This window comes from Diceros bicornis, chromosome 4 (genome assembly GCF_020826845.1).
Source record: "Diceros bicornis minor isolate mBicDic1 chromosome 4, mDicBic1.mat.cur, whole genome shotgun sequence".
In the NCBI taxonomy this organism is placed as follows: Eukaryota; Metazoa; Chordata; class Mammalia; order Perissodactyla; family Rhinocerotidae; genus Diceros; species Diceros bicornis.
Window position 1 is genome coordinate 50,947,486 of NC_080743.1, and position 16,378 is coordinate 50,963,863.

General features: G+C 42.1%; 1 protein-coding gene across 1 annotated transcript in view; it reads right to left on the reverse strand.

Moving 5' to 3' along the window:
* Positions 1-763: 763 nt before the first annotated feature.
* Positions 764-16,378, reverse strand: part of TBX15 (T-box transcription factor 15) — a 95,264-nt gene continuing 79,649 nt past the window's right edge. Inside the window, 2 exon segments of the mRNA XM_058537241.1 lie at positions 764-1,548; positions 11,922-12,019. Of these exon segments, the coding sequence (XP_058393224.1) occupies positions 764-1,548; positions 11,922-12,019 (883 nt within the window).

Here is a 16,378-nt window from a genome sequence, read left to right on the forward strand (position 1 = left end):
TCAGCTGCTCTTACTCTCGCTTTTCACAGGCACCACTAGGAGCATCCATGATAGCACACCCAGTGAAGAGAGCCAAAGTTCAAAAGCGATCTTTTTCAGGAAGCCAAGTCCAGTTGTAGTACTGATGTCTGTCCACCTTCATTGATGGGAAGGGGTTTCAGGATACACGGTTCATTCCAGAAATAGGGTAAGCTGCAGGGGATAAAGGTTGGCAGCTACTGCTGGCCCAGTCCATCTAGTGTTGTACATAGACAAATTCTTGGTGAAAGCACCCATTCTGGGCCTCCCTCCACAGAGTTCACCCAGTTCTGAGTCAATGTGCATGTATGTTTGTGTATGTATTAGTCTGTGTATGAATATATATGTGTGTGTATGCATGCATGCATGTATGTATGTATAGGTAAGTCTGTATTTGTGTGGGCAAATTTCATGGCTGCTACACGCTAGCATCTCCCCTAACTTTATTATAAAATGATTATTAAGTTTCTTCAAAGGCCATTCTGGAGTAGACAATGCTTTATAAAACTTAAGGTTTGGAAAGGCAGGAGAATGGCCACCGAGTTGGGGATGATTCCACCACAAGTATCCTTCAGTGTCTTAAATGTCTCTTGTTGATCTTGGGTATGTGCTTTCCTCCTCCAGAAAAGAAAATAAAAATAATACACAGTTCCTGTTTTTCAAAGGTGTTGGGCTCCCAAAGGATCTGCCCGTGGAGATTCTGGGGTCTTGGCTGCTGTCGGCTCCGTGGTGTCTAGACTGGCCATTAAACCATGTGTACTGACATCTGGGAGGAAGAGCCTGGGACCGCCCCGTACTGTCGGCCATCACAGGTGTTAGTCGCCTGCTGATTATTGGGCGAAGGGCTAATCATGTGCATGCTGTGCTCCATCCCTGTAGGCAGGTACTGCCTCTCTCCAAAGGCCCCATTGGAAGGAGAAGAACAGAGTAAAGTGCTTTGAGAGGCGCTCAGTTTTTCTGGGCTTGCAGCTAGCCTAGGGGAAGTGGGGAAATTGTATCCGTACAGATTGTAAGGGTTGTGGAGAGAGAAGGCATTGTAGGAGCTCTGCTGCATGTGGCTGCCCCCGAACATGTGTGGTGAGGAGGAGCTGGAGGCTGCATTGCCTGCCTGCATGACATACTGAAACTGGGAAGTGGGGAAGGACCCCAGTTGGCCACCGTAGGCTTCCATCTTGCTGTTGCTAGGCAACGAAGGAGGAGTTGGTATTCCTGAGATCAGGGATGGAGTCCTCTGAGGCATGAAGGTTTCGGAGGGCTGAGTGGCTGAAGTAGTGCCACTCTGGAGCCTATTGTAGCCACTGTCACTCAGCCCTGGGTAGCTCTGCAAGGCAGCCATGTTGCTTCGGGCACACGGTGGATAATCAGAGAGGTTTAGATTACACAGCTGGCTCTCTCGACAGCCCACGTTGAAAGTGTTGGGGGCCAGATGAAATGTTGGAGGAGAACAGGATGGAGATAAAAGATGAGAAGAAGCTGAAGGGGATGGTGTCCCGGTGCTGGAGGTGGTTGGGGAAGTGCCTGTGCTGCCCCCTGAAAAATAAAACATAAACACTATTGAGACAGAGGCCTTTTAAGATGAGTCTGTCTAGGCCAGATGCAAGCTAGGCAGGAGGTACCCTCGAATGTCCAAGATGGGCTGATTTTTACAAAACCATTGCTTTCTCTTAACTCAGCAGACTTATGCTAAGTGATTCTATCTGTGCCCACGTGCACAGGCACACACACACGCACACACACACACACACACACCACTCCAAAAGAGAGGACAAAGAGGGTGATAAAAACCACTAAACTCTTTTGTTTCTCTGTGTAAGACTCTTAGTATTTTTTTTTAAATAAATAAAAACTGTCCAATATTCACTTTGCCATTTCTCGCCAGCAAATTCACTTTCCAGAAAACCTCTAGTAATCAGCATTAAAATCCACTTGCTCAACTTTTCCCCTTCTTGGTGGAAATGCATTAAACATGTACTTTAAGCTGGACTGTTGCTTACTTCACTGTATTTAGTCTTCTAGCTAAAAATATAGGATACCAAATCTCAGGACCTTGCTCTCAGAGGAAATGGGATACTGGGGCAGAGTGCCAAGTCAAGGTTGAGGCCTGGGAGGGCTAAGCAGATGGGCCCAGGCAGTGGGAACTGGGATATGGAATTGAAGTTCTGTCATATCAAAGACATTATGAGCACAATTATAAGAGCTAGTTTAACATAAAGCAACACTAACCCAAAACTAAATCATTATGATCCAGAGCAGCTCTGCTAATCTCCTTTTATAAAAGCCTGTCCAGTCTGAGACCGGAACGAAGACTGTAAATGTAGTATTTGGATTTTGGATATTTATGAGGACAAGAGGCCAAACAGGTCATAAAGTCAGGAGATCTGCATTCTACTCACAGCTCTGCCTCACTAACCCCAGCTGTGACACTGAACACATCACTTACCCTCTCTGGGTTTCAGTTTCTTTATCTTGAAGATGAGAAATTGAGTTAGATCAGTGGTTCTCAAGCTAGGAGAAGCTGTGAGCTAAAAAATGCTCAAGTTCCAGGATCCCATGTCAGACCAACTAAATGAGAATCTCTGAGCGTGGGACCTCCATATCCATATTGTTTTCAAAGCTCCCCACATGATTCTAATGTAGAGCCAGGGTTGAGAACCAATGATACAACCTAAATTCCTTATTTCATAGGACCCAGAGTAGTGATTCTTAAACTTGAGAGAGAGAGGGCTTGTTAACACAGATCACTGACTCCACTCCCAGAGTTTCTGATTCTATAGGTCTGGGGCAGGGCTTGAGAATTTGCATTCCCAAAAAGTTCTCAGATGATACTGACACTGCTGGTCTAGGCACCACACCTTGGATTAGAGGACCTGCAGGTCCCTTTCATCTCCTAAAGTCCCTGAATCTGTATTTGAAAGAGTTGCTCTTATGACTTATGGATATTAGAACCGGATTGGTAGTTGATGCACCCACAGACCAGATGAAGGGCCAGGTCAACCCAACCTACTTCAAATGTGTTCTCAGTTTAAGAAGGCCAAAAATTACCTTTCCAAGCCTCCCCTTTGCCGGTGCTAGGAAGCAACAGTGCAGCATCCACTTTCTGTCTACCTCATTGGAAGTTAAAGACGATGGTGAGTGCTAGGGCTGCTGAACCTTTCATTTTAGTTCCAGAATGAGTGGCTACTTTGTCTTCCATAGGGAATCTTGGTGATAAAATTCCTCCTTCAGGGCAAGGTTGGGACTTTCCCAGAATTGTTGAGAGCTATGATTCCCCAAGGGGTATGGTACCTTTGAGTCATCCACAACTCATGTAGGCACTCTTAGAACCTGAGCTGTTCTAAAAGGATAAAGGACTTTCAAGTGGAAAGGAGCAGGAAAAAGGTTTTTATCAGTGAGGAAAATGGAAAGAAAACCAGCAGGATTCCAGAGATATTGGGATACAAAGAAACCAACCACAGTGTGCCAGGGAGGAAGGTCCAGATGTGAGAGCTGAGAGGCAGATGCCTCAAAGAGGAACCTGAAGTTAATTTTTAGTAGGAATAAAAACCCCCAGCCTATATCCACAGGTATGGTAATAGTATTGGCTACTAAGTAGAAATTTGCTCTTGTTAATAGTTTTTTCAGAGTTAAATTTTTACAAAGCCCAACTAATATCATCTCCCCCTTGGTCAAAAAAATTTCCTCAATGAACTTTCAAGGCTGAATTGGATTTAGTTATAAATAGCTGCTGATCTTAGAGTCATTTCAAGAAATTCTCCTTCCTTGTTTCTTGATCATGCCTTAAATTCCTTTAAGAGAGGTAAAAGATTTTTATCCCAAAAATTGAGATAAGGCCAATGCTGTAGATACCACTGGGAGAAGTAAGCCAGTAGCTGACCATGGTAAGAAGAGCACCAAGCCCAATTCTAGGTCCATTGGCCTCCGTCCAACACATGACCACAGGCAAGGCAGGCTACCTATTAACTCTCTTCATCTGTGAAATGAGGGGCTCAAACTGGTGGGCTTCAGTTTCTGTCCTTCTCAGAATTATATCTGTGTCTGAGGATTAAACTTATGCTAAAATGTGAATAGCCAATAACAAGTACTTTCCAAGGAATCATTTTAATATAACGAAGGAGTTCTGGAAGGGGAGGTTGAGAAGGATGAGGAAGAACATCTCACGCTCCTTGTTTTTGCACCTCTGAATGGCCTAGCCTGCAGGGCCTTACGAGAAGCTCAGGAATTCATTTTCTGCGAGTGTGTGGTTCCTCTTTGAGGCATCCTACCCATTTTCCTCCTCTTCCACCCTAAATGCCATGAGCTTCAGTGAAATAAGTGCTGTGGCACAAATGGAGAAACTTGACTCCAGCTGTAAAGAGATTTGTGTTTTAAGGATCTGTATCTGGTCTCCTCTCTTTGAAAGTCCATCCTTGCTCTCCCAGATGTGGTGTTTATGTTGTCCCCAAGGAGACTCCATGTTTCGCACACTGTACTGTCCTGTTATAGGTACGCTCCATCAGGCGCTGGCCTGAGCCCTGCAGCAGGAAGTGCAAGGTGGAGCAGATGACTTTTTACAACTCTAAATGGTTTTCTCGGATGGCCCAAGATGGAACAAATGGTACTGATTTAAGGCCTCAATTGGTTTCGCTACAAAAAAATAAAAAGGGAACTATTAAGAAGTTGCAGGGATTTCTGCTGAGCAGATGAGAGACACATGTTAAAAAGTTTGTAGTCAGCTTGCTTTGGCTTTTAAATGACACTCACTGGAAATGAGACTTGGTGGCCTGCTGAGCTTCAGGGGTGGGAACCCCCATATGAACTAGTGTTTGAAGGTGGAGAGCAAGCCTGTCCAAGAGAAGGTCACATTGCCCCCATTCACTTTGAAGTAATGCTCTTAATGCACTTAAAGTACTCAATACAGATGATAGCTATTTTTCAAAATCCACATAGAGAAGACTAGGGTATTCATTTTGCAGAGAAGCAAACCAAGATACTGAGAAGTCCTTACTCTCTTATGATCTAACAGCTTGTCAGCTGTTAAACAAGATCGGGATTGCCAGCCGAGTGCTAAATAAGCATAAGGAGGCAGTCTGCCCTCCCTGTGCATTTCAACACTTGGCTGACTAGAGGCCTCTCATCACAGAAGAGCTACGGCAGGGTGGGAGGCCAGGCCACACTGATACAGAGAGGTCAGAGCTGCCTCTCAAAAAAAAGCATGCCTCCCTCCCTTTCCTGCATAGCATTCTTCCCTTTGCCCTCATCCCCTCTGTATCCACCACGTCCAGAATGCTCTGAGACTCTTGATTTAAACTTTATTTAATGGATGAGCATGGACTATAGAGTCAGACAAAGCTGGTTCCAATCCCAGCTGTCTTACTGATTATGAGACCTCAACAAGTTAGCCTCTCCATACAAATGGAATTTTGAATATCTACCTTGTAGGGATGTTTTGAAAAATAGGTAAAATAATATATATTACGAAGTGCACATAGGCATTAAATACTGTTCTCTTCCCTTCTATGAGTGAAGAAGGAGTGAAGGAAGGAGAGAGGAATCTTGGGGCATTTGGGTTCTAATGGGGATGGCTCTCAGGTGTTGGCCTCTGTCCGTGGAGCTGAGCATCTCTGCTCTCCACACACTGATGAGCATTATATCACAGCTAGAAGCCCAGATTAACAGGCTAGAGGAGCCTGCATGGCTGTGAGATGGAGCACTAGGCACCTGACAGCTATGGGACCACCAGGCCCATATTCCCAAAGGCTAAACCAACTCCATTCCCTCTCTGAACTATCTTTCCCTCTTCCCTCACCCCCTGACTGGGATGGAAATGGGATGCCCCATGTCTCCATCTCTTCTCAGATCAAGCAAAGTGGAATTGAACACAAATAGGTAGATTGATGTCTTTCCAATATCCTCAGAGGCCTTGATCCACTTCTGGGAGGTGATTAAAATGTAACGCCTTAAGTAGCTGAAAACTCACTGGCGTTCCAAAACCAGTCCCCTATCCACCCTGCCTCCCTGCATCCTATTCTACCTGGGACCAAAGTGAGGAGGTGCTCATTAAAATTCATATTCGACATTAAGTTGCTCCAATATTCAAGGCTAACAGCCAAAATAACCAAAAAGAATACATGTTTAGCAGTGATTCCATACGAGGACAGTAATCTAGAATATACTTGTGTGCCATGAAGACAAGTTAAATGTGACAGTGAAAATCCTGAATACCGAACCTGCTGACTTTTGCATCTTTAAATTGATCACTTCCAGATTGTAATATGAAGGCTTTCACATACAGTTTTCCTTTTGGGTCTATTTTGTTGTGCTTTTTTTTTCCGAAAATTGAAAAACAGTAAAACAAAATCCCATTTGGGCTAATAAAGAATAAATTTCCATGTAATTACTTGGTTCCACAAGCCAGACTCTTCTCTCGTATAACTTGATGGCATCTGTCCCCACAGAGTGCTGATTCACTGTGTGTCCTTTAGTAGCCTTCTCTGAGGCTTTCAAACAGGTAAGAGGTAAAATGTCAGCACCCTGAGGACTGATTCTAGGGAATCAACCCAGAGGCCATAAAGTTAAATGATCACAGCCCTGTTCATCTCAACAGAGGAATTACCCACAGTTGAAATGAGTATCCTTCTCAAAATGCAAATGTGAAACATTATAGTGCTAATGGGAATTGTATGATTCCAGTCTTAGACTCCTAGCGCATCCTTCTGCATAAAGTTTAAAGATACGCATAGATCCTAACCTCTTCCTTTTAAAATGGCTTTTAATATATTCACCCAATTCTCATTTTTCACATTGGTCCTCTGTTCTCTGAGTTTCCCTGCTTCTTAGATGGCCCTACTTGACACCCACCACATTCCCTAGGTGGACTGCCCCATTTTTTCGCTTTCCATTAACTCGTTTGTTTTCTCTGTTATTTGTTTTACTGCCTTCCTTGCTGCAGTGCACATCTGTTGTTACTGTCATTTAGAACTAATCTGCCTCTCTCCTGGCAACAGGACCCAGTTTTCCCACTCAGAAATATCTCCTCTCCCACTCTTACCCTTTCACCCCTACCTCCAGGGAAGGTAGGTGACTCATGTCTGGACAATTGAGGCATCATATTCCCCACCCCCACCCCCACAGTAATTGCTTCAGGGCTGACCCAATTAGAGTCAATGAGACTAGGTGAGAGTTTGCTAGAAACCTTAGGAGAGAGGCACATGACCTTTCCCATCAGATTTAAATCTAAAAAGATGTAGGTCCAGCACTGCTGGCAGCTATGTTACCACCATGGGGAGCCTGAGAATGAAGTCAGGTGAGAGATGATGACAGTTTGGAGCGGAGTGGTGGCAAGGGAGATTAGAGATATGAATGGATTGGAGGACTTGGTAATGGTTGGTTATGGTGGTTGGGGAAGGAGGGAAACATCAGGATGACAATGGTTGGTGGTGTCCTTCCCCCAGGAGAGGGCGCCAAGTCTGTGAGGTAAATGATGGACTCAGTTTTAAACACATTGAGCATAAGCGACTTTTGGGACAAAACAGAATATGTAATCAATAATTGTTTTAGTGAATTGAATTGAGATGTTCTCCAATCCCTATCATGAGCTCCTCATGGGCATTATTCCTTATCTCAATGATAAATGAGAGCTGCATAAGTTAGCTATCTTGGAAGCATTACAACGATCACACGGTACTTCAAAGACTGCTGTCCATTGAACTGTTCTTCTTTCCCAATCTTTTACTAGTATGAACTTGCTCAGTATCTGATCCCTTTCACCGACCAACTTCTAATTAATATAAACCAAACTAATGGAAATCCCGACACCAACAGAGACCCTCAGAATCCTAATTTTTAACTGCCTGAGAAACATTAAAAGACCCAATGGTGTTGAAATCCATCTAGTGATGTCTGCTACCAGTTGAGGAGAAGGGAGGGCTTCTGTAAATGGCAGGTCTCCTCCTTTCCACTGAAGGAAATGTACTGCCAGCTCTCATGTCACTGGTCCAGCATGGTTCCTTTTCACACAACAGTTGTCAGATCACTTGGAGATGCTGCTCACAAAAGCTCTCTCAGTTTTAGCCATACAAACAGCTCCATTGTATATATCATCAGAACAACATCATCAGAACATCATGAGAACAACAGGATTGAACTTGGCTATAACTGACCTGGGCTCATATTTCTTTTTTCTTCTGCGTCTGTGTTGCCTCAGTCAACTTCGCCAAGCATAACTTACTTGGTTGGTTCATTTTGTCTCTGCCACTCACGGTATTCAGGCAGAAGCCATTCCTGAAATATAATTCCTATCTCCAGACTCTGCAAAGTATAGACTCCCTTGCTGATTCTAAATGAAGATGTCTGAAGATAAGACAATACACTTGACTTCATAAAAATGAAATATGGACCTATTTAGAATTAATGCTCAAGCTGTTGACAATAAACCATCAATTGGAAAAATAAACTAAATTTTTTTGTGGAATATTAAAGCTCTAGTAAACAAGAATGCAGAAAGATAACGTGGTCTTGGTGGAAAGGAAACTGACCTGTCAAGTAGAAGATCTACTTTGGAGTTCTCAACTCAGTTCTGCCACCACTTAACTGCAGATACGTTACTAGACTACTCTATGCCTCAGTTTTTTTGTGTGTGTGTAAAAGGCAGAGGATAATGAATCCCAGGCATTCTTCTCCATAAGAGAAAACAACTATACAGAACACCCACTCAATATGTTGTGGGGGTTTTTTGTTTCTTCTATGAAGAACGTCAGCCCTGAGCTAACATCCAATGCCAATCCTCCTCTTTTTGCCAAAGAAGACTGGCTCTGGGCTAACATCTGTGCCCATCTTCCTCTACTTTATATGGGACGCCACCACAGCATGGTTTGACAAGCAGTGCATCGGTGCGTGCCCAGGATCAGAACCTGCAAACCCCGGGCCACCGAAGCAGAGCACGCGTACTTAACCGCTGTGCCACCGAGCTGGCCCCCAACATGTTTTTTTAAAAAATAGCAAGATTTGGGTTTTTGCAAAACTGTGGCTAATTCATCTATGTGCTTGAAATTTTGTCAACAGATGGGTCTTAATGAAAGAGAAATAAAAATGACAGCAAGGGCAGAATGAAAAACGTATCCTTAACCTCATCCAAGCGGAATGGTTGATCCAGCCGCCAGCAGCAGCAGCACAAAACTGTCCTAGGGCCACATATTTGACATGCCAGATATTCATATGTTTGAAGCAATGAGGTAATATGGACACCTGGGTGAGTTCAGTCATTATTTAGATCTTAAGTTTGGTGCCAACATTGCCAATACACTCTTCACCAAAAGGGAATTACTACAAAATCAGTCTGCCACTGACATTTCCACTAAAAGTTCACCACTCTTTACTTCTTCTAAGACACAAAATAGTTCCACACAGATGGCTATGACTCTTTTCTTCATTTTATGAATGATATTGTCCAGACTTACTGGAACTCATAGTTCTTAAGAGAAGAGAGAATGGGTGTTGTTACTTTTACGTCCTTTGTTAACGTCAAGAAACCAAGCCACATATTTTTTAATAATGAGAATCTGGATCAAGTTCAGTGTATAGTTCAAAAAATGTATTCCAATTAAACTATTTAATAGAGTCTTGGCTTTTCCTCTATCCCCATCTCACATATGTATGCAATAATTCCAAGCATATCCCCCCCCTCCACCAATAAAAAAGGGAGTCACTGAATAAGTGTGACATTTTGCTTCAAAAGTTTAGTTTCTCTTAAACCATTGTTTTCCAAGTGTCAACAATAAGTCTTTATATCAATAAATTTTCAATAGAAGCACCACGAAACCTGCTATGCTGCACACCTAAGCCACTCCCACAGGTTGCCCATGCCTGCACCTGCCCAGTGGCCCCACATGCTGGTGAAATGCAGGTTGCCATTCCCAATCATCACTCCACATCCATATCCATACACATATTAGGTGGTTGTGCCCCCAGATATAATCAGACTGTGACCTGCCTACCTGAGCCACCAAGTGACCTCATTCATTGTTCATTAGGTACTTCCTGGGTACCAGACCCTGTGGAAGATCTTGGGGAGTGAACAGAATGTCGCCACCAATGCCTGCCCTCAGGAACTGGCAATATCGCTGTCAACCTTCTCATACCAGCCTCCATGATACAAACACTTGCTTATCTAGAGCTTGGAAAGTCAATGAGTAAAGCAAGGGCAATTAAGCAAGAAGCCACCTCAGAAATAAATAGAATCAAGTATCTTTGCATGACACATCTTCATTATAAAGCATGTTTATATAAATGGCCTCACAAAAAAATTACCCCTCTTCGGTAGGTGAGGAAATGGACTCAGAGTGGAAGTAACTTGCCCAGGAGAGTTAGTGGCCATCAAAGATGAAGGCCCAGATTTCCCAACTCCCACAAAACCTCTGCCTCTTAAGGGCCATAAGGGCCTCAAAGCAGTGGTAACACCCTGAATATGTATTGACCCTGCTTCTATCACAGCATTATGAGGAGCAAGTCGCTTCATATGAAGGGCTTCCATTTCTCCTCCACTTACTAAAAAGAGATGGAAATTCTGGATCACTCGCCTCACCAGATCCCTGTGAAGATGAATGGTCTAATCATGTTTTGAATAATTAATCATCGGAAAGGCAATATCTTGTTCCTGATGCATCTTTCTCTAAGGTATCCATACACAGGGACCTAAGGGGACGAAGATGATTTATGATGATGATGGCAATGATAACTAGCATGTACTGAGAGCTACTATGTTTTTAAATGCATTATCTCATTTAATCCTCACAAGAATTATATTATATTCTCCCATTTTTCAGATGAGAAAACTAAGTGCCAGCAAGGAGGAGGGACGGCCAAAGTCACAAATCTAGGAAGGAACAGTGATAAGAGCCTAACCCAAGTTGTCTGACTCCAAAGCCTACGTTTTTAATCACTATCTTCATCTTAAAACTTGAGAGTGTTCAGTAATTTAAGTTACAAAACCTAATTTAGCATGCAAACTGCTAGACGCTCCCCTGAGAAGGGAATGTAATAGTATTATCAAGTCCTAGAATGGCCTCCCATATCACAGAGCCACAAATTCAAAAATTAGGGTTCTATTAATGGCAGCCATTTGATAGAACAGAATAAGCTCAGTCTGTAGTTTTGATCAGTGTCCCTTTGGGGCAGAAGGAGGTTAGAGAGGCAGACTCATAAAGCATCTGACACTTTAGGAAGCTTTCATTTGGGTACCCACGTGAATGGGTGCTGCGCCTGGGAGAGCCACTGACTGGACTGAGAAAAGGAGTTGAAATCAGGCCACGAGCCCTCTGTACACCCGGCCACAGGTTTCCCAACCTGAGCTACAGGAGAAGGGAGATTAGCAATTGAAAGGCACAAAGCAGTGGGAGGAAAGAGTCCACTTAGCCCCTCAACATGAGAGGTCTGTTGTCCCACAGAAGCAAAAAAGGACAGAGCACAGCTGCAGGATTCAGATGGGCTTATAGCAGCCCCCTCCTCACTGTCTGACCTGAGCAATTTATTCCCACTGTCCAGAGCTAAGTTTTTACTCATCTACAAAACTAGAATAGGAAATCTGATAAGGCTGCCATCAGGAATAAATGAAGTTATTATGAAGATCTCTTCAAATACCAAGGACTATGTGAATGCTTAGTGGTACAAATAATAATTTCACCACCATCGTAATCATGAACATAACCTTGCTTTTAGGAAGGAGAGAGAATTTTAGGTGCCAGGTGAAATGCTGCCTCTGGAACCAGCTTGTTTACACAAGTGGTGATGCCCTGGTTATTTACAGAGCCACCTAGTATGTACTCTTCGTAACCTGTGGCCTGGCTTGAGGCCAGATGTGCTATATTCAGCTGAGCTCCTGCTCCCCCCTCAGCGCTATCACTAAGCAGAGGCCTTGCCCAGGGCTTTACCTTGCTGTTTTTGCATGGTGGTGAAATCCTCAAAGGTGAGTGTGCGCACAGGGGGTCTCCAAAACGCGTAAGTCTCCATGATGGCTTCCAGTCCGGTTCTGCAGAGAGAAAAGCCAGCAAAGAAAGTTGTAAATAATCCCAAGAAATACACTGAGTTTTTAAAGATCCTGAGGTGGTTTGTCTGACAAGTGGTATATACATAAGCACCAAGAGTATCACCACTGAGGTAAATTAGTCTGGAAGAGCACAAGGTATAGATGACGCTGGATTGCAGGAAAAAGAAATTAACCTAATTCAGATTACTCGCAAGCAAGTCATAAGTGTGATGGAATTTCACTCTGATCTTTCTTCAAAGGAGATTTGGTCTGCATTAAAAAAAACATGTTAAATGTTAAATGTCAAGGTGACTAATATCATGAATAGAGTTGAGCAGAGAGTAGCACTGACTGTTTCTCTAGCACAGGACGATGTCATCATCCTTACCACAATGCATACAGCCTGTCCCAGAGTCAACTCCACCACTGGGTATGTGGAGTCAATGAAATTGTCAAGTTGCTGTGGCTTTAAAGGCTTCTTAGATCAGCAGAGACAAGAAAGGCAATAGAAATAAAAGGAGAGGTAAGCAATCAAATACAGTTGAGTTTCTGTTGTAACAAGAAATACCTACCTGAAGGCAAAGAAAGGGTTTGGTTCCAGAGATTATACCTCGAGCAAAAAGACCAATACATCTCTGCAAATATTTATCTAATATTTTATAATCTAATAATCAAGCTGGTCTTGAGGGTCATTTACTTGGGACTGTCAGATTTCAGGAAACATCGAATATTTTACAAACACATTACTTTAAGGCTTCTGTTTCATTGATATTAAAAACTCCATTAATTGAACCATGTGCACACTGTCTACTTTACCCTTCAATAAATTCTCTGTCATATAGATGAGGTGCTGATGGACATTGTTTTAACATAATTATCCAGGTTATCTGACATATTCTTGCTGATGTTCCATATCCTCAAAACAGAGTATTGGTGGGGGCTTCATTTAAAGCTTTGAATACAACTTCTGATTATTGACTTAATTCTTTAAAACTAACAGCTTCACTTATATTTAAGTGGAGGGAGGGAATGTTCAGGGACTATGGGGAAGGTACAAGAAGGAGGGTAGAAAAGAGTAGGTGGCATAAGTTGTTTCATTGCAAAGTCACTGGAAGGTAACATGGTGCCCCTTCCTGGAAAAGACAAGCTTTCCCTCTTGGGATGAAACTTATACTGCCTGTCCTTCTCCTTAGATAATACATTTCCAGAGTTCTCTTCAGAAGAGTCTTGTGCACCAAGAATAAAGTGACAAGTTTTATTTTGAGTGAGAATAAATATCCTTCCCTTATAAATAACTATAAGATCCCTTGAGGTTCTTCTCAGATGAGCTGCTGATACACTGATTGACTCTTTGTGTTGGAAAATTTCCTCTCTGAACAGGCCTTACTTGCACAGTTAACTTTCTAAAGTCTTCCCTGGAATCTTGGAGGCTTTAAATACACCAATGTTGGCAAAACAAACTCTGTATTTTTAGAAGACGTTGAGAGGAGAGGGTGTTGCATGGTGTTTATTAGCTGTTAATCTGTTAAAAGTAGGAATAGAAGACATGTCCACATAGTCACCCTACATTAATGCTGAATACAGTACATGGAACTATTTGTGGAGAGAAAGTGTCCAGGCCATTAGGGAGTCCAGAATAATAAGGGGATAGGCAGATAAAGCCATGCTGAGCCTTGATGAATATAAGAAATAGATAGGCCAGGCTTAGATCTTACTGCCTTGTTTTGGAATGTTGGCGGCCCACCAGAACATCTTAGGATTCCCTTTAATGGCACAGGAGGCTCACTGCAAATGGCAAGGTCTTTATTGTTCCACCTCCTATTCAATTCTTCCCAGGAACATGTACCAGTGGTGGGGACAAAATATCAGCTCAAGGACAAAGAACAGTCCCTTCTCATTTCATCATAAAGTGATAGAAGACTGTGAAGTAGCAATAATACACTGATAAACTGCCAGTATCATATTTATTAAAGAAATAGAAATGAACTTTGATTTCATTTTCATAACAGGCAAAAAGACTGTGGTAAGGTATTAATAATTTTATTTAAGTAGTAAACTCTTTATAGGATAGTAACCATTTATCCAAATCTAAAATCCAACTGAAAGACTGAGTTATAGAATCATAGATTGAAAAATTGGGAAGGATCTTGAGTGTCATCTACTACTACTTCCTATGATACCATCTTGGATGGTTATACAACCTCTGTTGGAGTATTTCACAAGGAAAAGATTCAGTTTTTTGACATATCTGTTAGAAAGTTCTTTCTGACCTTGGGCTGAAATCTCTGGTGTAACTTTTACCCTCTGGTTCCATTACCAATGGGTAAATGGGGAGAGTGCCAGACATTTTCCACATCCTCATCAGGAAGACCTTCCTTGGCTGTTAAGAATGTAATGTATGACATGCCACATATGGACACACTCATGGTCCATCCAGTCCAGAAGTCTGTCACAACAAGGGTCATTTTGGTGGTGAAGTTGTGGGGGAGGGGTTATGACTACCAAAAAATAATGGTTAAGACCACACATTCCTAACCACCCTTTACTAATCTACTGTGGATCCATCTCTTACAGATTTATCCTAGACTCTTACTGAATCTATTCATATTTTCAGAGTATATCTCTTTTTAGAAAAATTAATCCTATTTGTTTACTATATGCCACAACTTATTTGTCCTCAAACTCCATTAAGCTTCATTGGGTAGATCTAATTGTTAGAAAGTACTAGTTCTATATATCAGGATTTGGTGAAGTGTCATGGCAAGATAAGTATTAGATAATTCACCTCTCTCCACCACTAGCATGTCTTCGAATCCCAGGTTTTTCTGTGTCCCAGTGCTTAGGACAATGCTTGTTACATGACAAGATCTCAAGTGATATGCTTTGAATTAATAAGGAAATGAATGAATTTCCACCTTGTGTTTTATTACTGAGTCATTATTTCAGGAACTTTAACCAGCATTCATTTTTCTAAGCCTAAAATTTAGGAAAACAACTTGATATAAAAATCAAGACTCTGAAGACTTGGGAATTATTTCTATAGTTGTTTGTGCCTTTCTTGACTCACGTCTCAGAGAAGTTTCAGTTTTCCTTTGGTTTCTTCCGTTCTGGTCATGGAATTTCCGACCTTCAACAGAGTCTGAGTCCCCAGCAGAGACCAGTCATTTCTACCCTCATCTTCTCTTACAAGAGTCCTTGCCAACTCCCCATTAACATTTTAGATAGCCACTTGGATATCTATTCAAAGATTATCCTGAGCAACACATTGTTTACTTATTCATCATCGTTCTACCTTACTTTTGTAAAATTTTATCTCAAGGTTCTTAAAAGTGAATTCATCATCTAACATATTAAAAACGTGGTCTTAGGTAACCACATGTTATTAACATGTTCCACATGGTGGGCCTCTTGGGTCTGTTGCACATCAGAGACCTGATGTCATCTTTGAGGTTTCCAGTCAGAGACGATCAAATTGGCAAGAGTCCTCCTCTTGCTTACTTTTCCCTGTTTGCTCCAGTGACAACAGAGGCCGTATCTAAACCCTCTTTGTTCAGTCCTTTGGCTGTTAGCACTTCTCTGATTTCCAGGCCTCTTCTCTTTAGACTTTTCAGTCTGCTCACTGGCCAAACCGACAGAATGTGCTGAAGAGGAGGGAGAAAAGGAAGGAGAGGAAGAAAGCCAAAGAGCTCTTTTGCAAATTGATGATGCCTTGAGATCAACTGATTGGGAAAAATAGCCAGACTGTAAAGAAGGTCTTCCAACCTTCTCATTCAAAAAAAAAAAAAAAAAAAATGTGGGACTATCCCTTTAAGGTTCAGCAAATATTTGAAAATTATAACAACAATTACAACTACATTCACCAACCTATTAGGCAGCACACCAAGGCATAGTTTCTGCTTTTTATTTGTCTTGAGATAGAGAGTTGTTTTTCATGTTTCTTCCATTTACTTTTTTCTGTAGTTCTGACTTTTGACTCTTCCCCATACTATTTGCTGGTGATACTGGTAACAAAGGGAACATATGCTAGGGATTGATAAGGCCAACAGTCATCTCTCAACAGAAGATAGTCAAGGGCTAAGGGAAGTCTACGGAGATGGGGGCTTAAAGTCATAAAGGAGTTACTCAACCAGCAAAACAATTATGTGCTAGGTTCAGGAGATACAAAGGCAAAAAAAACTCCACACAGTCTTTACCCTTTAAGAGTGTCCTATTCAATAAAAAGAGAACAACATGTAAATGACTAATTTCTGAACTGTGTGATAAATGCTACATTGGAGATGTGTAGAAGATGCCATGGAGCACTGAGCAAGAAGTTCTTAATACATCTAGAAAGCTCAGGGAAGATTCCATAAAAGGCCAGTT